Consider the following 7418-nt stretch of genomic DNA (forward strand, 5'->3'; position numbering starts at 1 on the left):
CTCTTAATAAGAGGGGCTTGTCCTTTGGAAACACAGGGGTCCCTGGGGGCCACTTCCCTCTCCCCTTTGAAAACTCGAGTTCAGGTTCTCTAAGTCGGAAGAGAAGGGTTTTACTTATATTGCAAGATCAGCATCTCATAACTACTGTGGGAGAGCACCTGGATTTGGGGGATAAGCCATGCTTCAATTTACACATCGTATGTCTCCGTTTAAGAGAAGGCTCGTACCTTTAAAAAGGAACGGCCATAAAAGGAACATTGGCTTTTTCAGATCTTTGCTGTTGATTTGAATCATGAAAGAATAATGATCAGTTTGAATTTTCTTAACTGTTTAAGGATGGACCGTAAGTCAGGCAAGCATCCTTGTCACTGCTGCCAAAGGTGGGATAAATCAAGTGGGCCCTCCCCACCTTAGGACGGAGGAATTGGGCAGGAAGGCGTCTATGGCAGGGAGAATTATTCAGCAACACCCAGCACTCTTAGCTAGAGGCCTGTCGTGGTCTTGAGGAGGCTGCAGACACTGTCTGAACCCCGCCGTTCACTTACACATCATCCTTTCAGCAGATGTTTCATGGCTTTTGCCCCATGAGTCTTGGACAAGTACGCGGAACCCTTTCCTGACTGCCACCAACACAGTTCCTACTGAGGTTTATTGCTTCTAGGTGATAAAGTTTACACTAAGTTCCTATTGTTTTTTCAGTTCTGAAGTTTTCGCAAATACCTGAGCCAGGTTTTTTCTGTTATTCTCAAAATTGCCCCGAAGTGCCTCTTAACTTGTGCACCACCCACATATTACATATCCACTTATGTTCTTAGTGCTTCTATTCTTTAAAAGCATTTCCTTCCATTCCTGTAGGTATGGTGAGGCCAAATCCACTTTTACTCCCTTTCAATTGGTGCCCTTGGCCTGAGCTTGTCCATCCTGGGTTCAGACAGCCACCACTCACTTCTGGGAAGTCGCCTTCCTGGAAACCAAGGTGCGATCAGTAGCTGATCCTTCTCGTGGAGTGGAATGGGGCTGGACTTAGTGGCTGGCTGACTTTAGGTGAGCAGTATTCCTATCTGGAAAAGAGGGTACCCTTCAGCAGGTTGCTTTGAGGACTAGGAGAAATTTTCAAGTACCAGGCACAGCACACCATTGGTTCTCAACCCTGATTCCTTTCTTTCTGACAAAAAAGGTTGAGGGATAAGCAGTCACCTCTGACTGATGCAAGGAGGTTTATTCATCTTTCCCGAGACACTCCAGATACATTCTAAACTATGACCAGTTCAGGATGAGGACACCAGGCCCGTGATCTTAACTTCCAAACAGTAATTTACCAGCCTTGAGTCAAGCTTATATTTAACCTTTAAAGTAAAAACCAAGACAAAGCAGAGAAACAGAAAACCTTGCAGTTATAGTTGGTAGGATTACTTTTTGTATTAAATGAAGGTGAGCACAGAGCCTAAGACTTAGGAGGTGCCCAGGTTCTTACTGAATCTGCACAGCCACACGATCTCCTGGAAGAAAAATAGCCTAAGAACTCACAGCTTGTGGAAGCTTCACGTGCTGTAGAGGCAAATGCTAAATCAGAAAGCTGACCCTGATTCAGAGTCTCTTCTTACTAGGGTTCACACATTTTTTTTTCCAGGCAGTAAGCACTGTAACCTAAGAGGGAAGAAAGAGATCCACACCTTCCCCAAAGAAAAGGAAGATGGATCTAGTGTCAGGCTCCATTAGACCCACTTGTGATGGCTCTCCAAGAAGGAACAATGCAGCTTTTGTGACAGGCCCGTACAGCAAGCTTGGAAACTTTACAAAACAGTCCTACCCAAGAGAAACCTGGTTCTAGCTCTCTTCCTGGAAAGAGGTGTTGATCCAGGAAAGTTTTGTGCTATTCTTATCGGCTCTTCCTGGGATCAGTATTTAAAAAAAAAAAAAAACCCTCAGAAACAAGTAAGACAGACCTCTGCGAAACAGGAATATGAAAAACCCCACTGCTGGCGCATTTATACACTTCCGTTTCCACAGCCCAACCACAGGGTGTCAGATGATTTAGTTATTGTCTACCAAAGGGAGCTCTTTGCTGGAATTGTTGGTATTCAGCCCCAATTCAGTCTAAGAACCCTCACCAGGGTTCGAGTGGCCGCCTTCTTAAAATGCAAATGTGCCAGAACTCCAGGCCGGCCTCCCCGCCCCCAGGAAAGTGCTCCAACCCGGCGGCGCTGGCGGGGCTGGCGGGGCTGGCGGGGCTGGCGGGGAATGCTAAGGAGGGGCCCCCGCCCCCGCCCTGCCGCCCTGCTCACACTGAGCCTCAGTCCGCATGACTGAGCGCCCTTAACTTTCCCAACAATGGCCCTGGCGCCCTCCCCGCCCCCTCGCAGCCTCCCCACAACCCCTCAGGGTCAAGAAACCCATCTTTCTTCCCACTTCCACATCTCAGGACGCATTTCTCGAACATCACCCCTAGATCTCATGTCCATGTGGAGAAAAACTGGCCACCCTGGTGAAACTGACTCTTACAAATCTGGTTTAAGAAGAAGTTTCATTTTGTTCAGTTTCTTTAAATTTCCATGTTGTTGGCAGTTCAGAACCAGAAGTTATATAAATCTCCATTCCAATCACATTTCTAGCAACAAAACATGTAGATGTCAGTGGTAAACCTTATATAGGATAAATTTTTCACCATGAGCTCACACCACACAGGCTGCATGGAACTCTGCATCTTATACTTTTACTTCAGAGACGCAAAACAGCACCTCCTACTGTGGCCTGGACCCAAACACACACTGCCTTAAAAATAATGCACAGATACAAGGCTTTTGTTTTTGGGTTTTTTTTTTTTTTCAAAAACATACTTCATATTTCCTCTTTTATTATATAAATATCAGTTTAACCTTTTACTGTAAGAATATAAACGTTTTAAGAGGATCTTTGTTATTATTTATACAAATTCACAAACAGTACAATTAATTGATAAAGGTCTCTGGGTTTCTTTAACTCCATGGTCTCGCATGTTGCTGTGGAGGATTCTAAAAAACAATAAACAAACCAAAAAAAAAATCCAACAAAAATGTACATCCTACACAAAAGTGATTTTTTTTTAAAGCCACAAGTCCCAACCCCCATCAAAATAAAGGCATCTACTCCTCCATTTAGAAACAGAATTTTTAAAAACCCATAAACTCCCGTTTTATTAACAGAGCAGAGATAAGACATGAATTTCAGTCTCCTCCCCTTCACCTTTCAGCCCCGGGGGCTCTGGAAGCTCCTCGGCTCCCAACAGGAACCCTCACTGTGTGACCTTTTCGTGGGGAAACTTGAAAGAGGGGGAGGGCAGGGCAGAATCTGCATATATAATCATCATTTTCAAGACACAATCTGCATCTCAAACAAACACAAAAAAAAACAAAAAACAAAACAGTCCAACTCTCCTGTCTCCCACACATTTGTGCTATAAATTAAGTCAAGATTTAGGATCACGGCTGGGCCCTCAAATCCCTATGGACAAGGAGAAAAAGGAACGCAGAGCCAGAATGTGAAGTGGGATACACGGGGTGGATGGGGTTTGGGAAGAAGCCAAAACAAAAAAGATGTACAGACCCGATGGGCATCCTTCCAGTCCAGGCACAAAAATGTTTCAGTCTCAAAATATCTCTCTTGTAGAATTCCAGGGCTTCAGAGAAAAAAGTAAACTAAAACGAGGTAGCCAGACACACACACACACATACATATATATATATATGTATATATATATATACACACACACACACACACATATATATATATAATTTATATATATATAATATATAGACTATACTCAGCAGAAAAAAAAAAAGAGACCATGATGTCAACTTTCTTCAAAAAATAAAGAAAGACAATACAAATGAAATGAACGTGAGTAGCAGAGTACTGTCAAAGGACTGATGAGGAGAGACTGGGATTAGTTACGAAGTGGAAGGGTGAAAAGGCCGTTGTAGTTGGGTTTGCTTTTATACGTTTCGAAATAAAAACCAGATCACAGTATTCAAATGAAAGCTTAAGTGAAGGCAGACATTTTCCCCAACTCCCCAGGGCTGAAAGGACTGGTCACTCCCCACCCCCGTTTCCAAATGCAGCGCGGCGGGGATACAGTAGCTCAATCCGTCCTCCAAACCCCTGCTGGGAGGAGTGGCTGGTGGGTGGCGAGTCCATCTCCGCATCCTCGGGGAAAAGGAGAGGGTGTGGGTGGCGGAGGGACCCCGGACGCAACGAGCGGGGGGGGAGGGGAGGACGAGCCTGGGGCTCCGCGTCATCGCCCCCACTGCGTCCGCGGCAATGCTCTGGGTCTACGTGTGCGTGTCGAGTGAGCGCGGGGGCCGCGGCGGTGGCAGGAGGACGAACAGGGCGGGGCCGGGGGAGTTGGTGCTGCCGCCCTCACCTGACCTTCTCACTGTCCGTCATCTGCCAGAGGCCCAAGTTGAGTACCTTGAGGCAGGGCAGCTGCGTGATGCGCTCCAGGCCGCGCTTGGTGATGCGGGTGCAGCCGTACAGGTCGATGCCGGTGAGCTGGCTCAGGTGCTCGGCGATCAGCTCCAGGCCCTTGTCCGTGATGCGTACACACTGCCCGATGTTGAGTGTGCGCAGCCCGTGCATCTGCCGCACCATGCGGTTGATGCCATCGTCGCTGATGTGGCAGGAGCAGAGGGACAGGGACTTGAGGCCGTCCAGCCCCTGCGCTATGTAAGCCAAGCTCTGGTCCCCCACCTTGTCACAGAAGGACACATCCAGCCCCGAGAGGCGCAGGCTGCCCATGGCGAGATGCATGATGCCCGTGTCACTGATGTTGTCGCAGGAGCGCAGGTTAAGGCTGCGCAGGCTGCCCATGTGCGACAGGTGCAGGAGGCCTGCGTCCGAGATGCCTCCGCAGAAGCTGAGGTTGAGGAGCCTCAGGCCCGTCAGCCCCCGGGAGATGTGCTTCAGAGACAGATCCGTGAGCTTCTGGCAGTCCTGCAGCGTGAGCTGCTCCAGGCCCAGGCAGCCCTCGGCCGCGCTGCGCGTCATGCCGGCCAGGTGCCCGATGCCCACGTCCGAGAGGTGGCGGCAGCTGCGGAGATTAAGGCTCTTGAGGCGCTGCAGGCCCCAGGCGATGAGCAGGAGGCCGGTGTTGGTGATGTTGCTGCAGCCGCCCAGCTCCAGCACCTCCAGGCCCTTGAGGTACTGGGCTATGCGGCCCAGGCTGCTGTCGGTGATCTGCTTGCAGAGGCTCAGGTTGAGGGCGCGCAGCGAGCCGATCTCCTGAACGAACGCGTGGCCCAGTCCGTTGTCGGTGAGGTTGTAGCAGCCGCTGAGGTTGAGGCTCTCGATGTTGGCCATGCCCTGGATCACGTAGCTGAGGCTGCGGCGCAGGCTCAGGATCTGCACCCGGCGGATGCCCCGGGCCTGCAGGCTGGGGAACAGCGACGGGTTGGCCCGGCGCAGGTGCAGCTTGGCCTCCACCCCCCGCCACACCGACTTGTGGTAGGCGGCGTCCCGCCAGGCCGTGCACACCTGCGCCGCGCGCCCCTTGTCGCGCACGTCCAGGTAGCCGAAGATCATGGCCAGCAGCTCGGGGAACAGGCACGAGATGTGCGTCTCCATCTTCCTCCCCGCGGCGCCGGGGAGGAGGCGCGGGCCCCGCTCCCGCCCGAGCGACGAGGCGGCTGGCCGGCCGCGCCGCGGGCCCAACGGACGCGCCTCCCGCCTTCCGGCTCGGCGCCGCTCCTCCTCCCGTCCGCGCGTCCTTCCTGCCGCCCTGCCCGCCCTCTCCGCCCGGCGCGCTCGGCGCTCACATCCCGGGCGGGCGCCCCCGCAGCCCGGCCCTTGCTGGGCTCAGCCCTGCCGCGCCCGGCCCGCGCCGCCCCGCCGCCGCCGCCGCCGCGCCCCCGGCCGCATCCTCCGGCGCCGCGCGGGCCGGGCTGCGCGCTCGGGCTGGGCGCCGGGAGGCTGCGGCCGCCTTTGTCCTCGCCCGCTTTTCAAAGCTGCCAGCGGGCCGCCCGCACTCGGCCGCCCCGGCGGGGGGACTTCGGGCCGGCGCGCGCTCGGCCCCCGCGTCCGCGCGCGGGGCAGCGCCGGCCGGCACGGAGCGCGCGCGCGGAGCCGACCCGGGGCGAGCGGCGGCCGCGCCGGGGGCGTCCGGGCCGGACCCGCTGCTCTCCGCGCCTCCGCGCCCCCGCCCCCCGCGCTCCCCCGCGCGCGCGCGATGGTACGAGCCTGCGCGCCGGAACTGCCGGCGTTGTCCTGGAAACCGAGCGCCGGCCCGCCGCGGGTTAACCCTGTGCGCGCCGTCGGGGCGCCGGCCGGGCCCGCCGCCACCGCTTCCGCCGCCTCCACCGACCGCGGGGAGCCGCCGGCCACGCCCGGCCCGTGCCTAGGCTCCGCGCCGCCGGGTCCGAGGCCTCCCCGCGCGCTCCCGGCCCAGCCTCCAGCCCGCTCCCTTTATCCTCCCGCAAGACCCTCCTCCCCGGACCGCTGCTCGGTGACCGCCCCGCTCTCCTCCCCGCCTCCGTCCCCGGGGCCCCGCCGCGCGTCTGTGCGGCCACCTCCTCGGCCCTCCCCAGTGGGCGGCTTCCCACGGTTCCTTTCTCTCCAGTCTTGTGCCCTAAACTGGGAAGAAACTCAGGACTACCCGCGCGTCCCTTAGCTGAGCACGGCCTCCCCCCAGGGCGCACTCTGGATCTAGCCATTACCACTTCCTTCTAGCATGTTCCGGGTGTTTCCAGACACCGCCGCCAGTGCGCTCCCTCGGCCCCTTATGCATCACAACTTCCTCCGCTTCCGCACTCGGCCGGCAGCCCTGGGCTGCGCCGTGTCGCCTCCGCCTGCCTCGCGCCCTGAGGGAGCAGCCTCCCCTCAACCCTTATGGCCACCGCTTTCTTTCTTGTCAGCCTCTTAGACTATGAAGGGCCCAGTTGTGCCGACAATGTGTTCGTATGTGCCGATCCAATTTTATATTTTGACAAAACAGAGTGACGATTGGGCTTGGTTTAAGGTGCTCCAGCAAATGTCTGTTCGTTTACAAACTGTGTTCTCTGGAACCATGGAATGCGCCAGTCTAGAGCGTGGCTCCTGGGTCTTAAATGCCCACTCAGAGGAGAGGGTTTCAAAAGAGTTTCATTTTAACTACCTTCAAACCAAGAATTTTGGAACCAGAAAATGACCCTCTGTGTTTTTAAGGAATTTGTGGATCCACACAACAAGATGCAAGACAGCCTGGTTCAGCTATCAAAAAAGGAGAATGGTTTCATTGACTCTTTGAGAACCTGAACAAGGTTTTGACTGGGTTCCATATTCAGTATATGAGGTTCCCTTTTGGCCACTTCTCTTTTGCCCAGGAGACCAGTAGCGGGCCAAATACATACAGATAGGTAATAGGCAGAATACCTTTTCAGACTGCCACCCACCTCCCCTGTTCCTAAATC

At 54.5% G+C, this 7418-nt stretch overlaps 1 protein-coding gene across 1 annotated transcript; it reads right to left on the reverse strand.

Moving 5' to 3' along the window:
* Positions 1 to 2809: 2809 nt before the first annotated feature.
* Positions 2810 to 5598, reverse strand: FBXL14 (F-box and leucine rich repeat protein 14; the record flags this gene model as incomplete). Its single annotated transcript, XM_079714884.1, is given in 3 exon segments — positions 2810 to 2977; positions 2980 to 3011; positions 4400 to 5598. Coding segments are annotated over 3 exon segments (1260 nt in total). The 3' UTR covers positions 2810 to 2948.
* Positions 5599 to 7418: the final 1820 nt, after the last annotated feature.

Source organism: Hyperoodon ampullatus (genome assembly GCF_949752795.1).
Source record: "Hyperoodon ampullatus genome assembly, chromosome: 11".
Classification (NCBI taxonomy): domain Eukaryota; kingdom Metazoa; phylum Chordata; class Mammalia; order Artiodactyla; family Ziphiidae; genus Hyperoodon; species Hyperoodon ampullatus.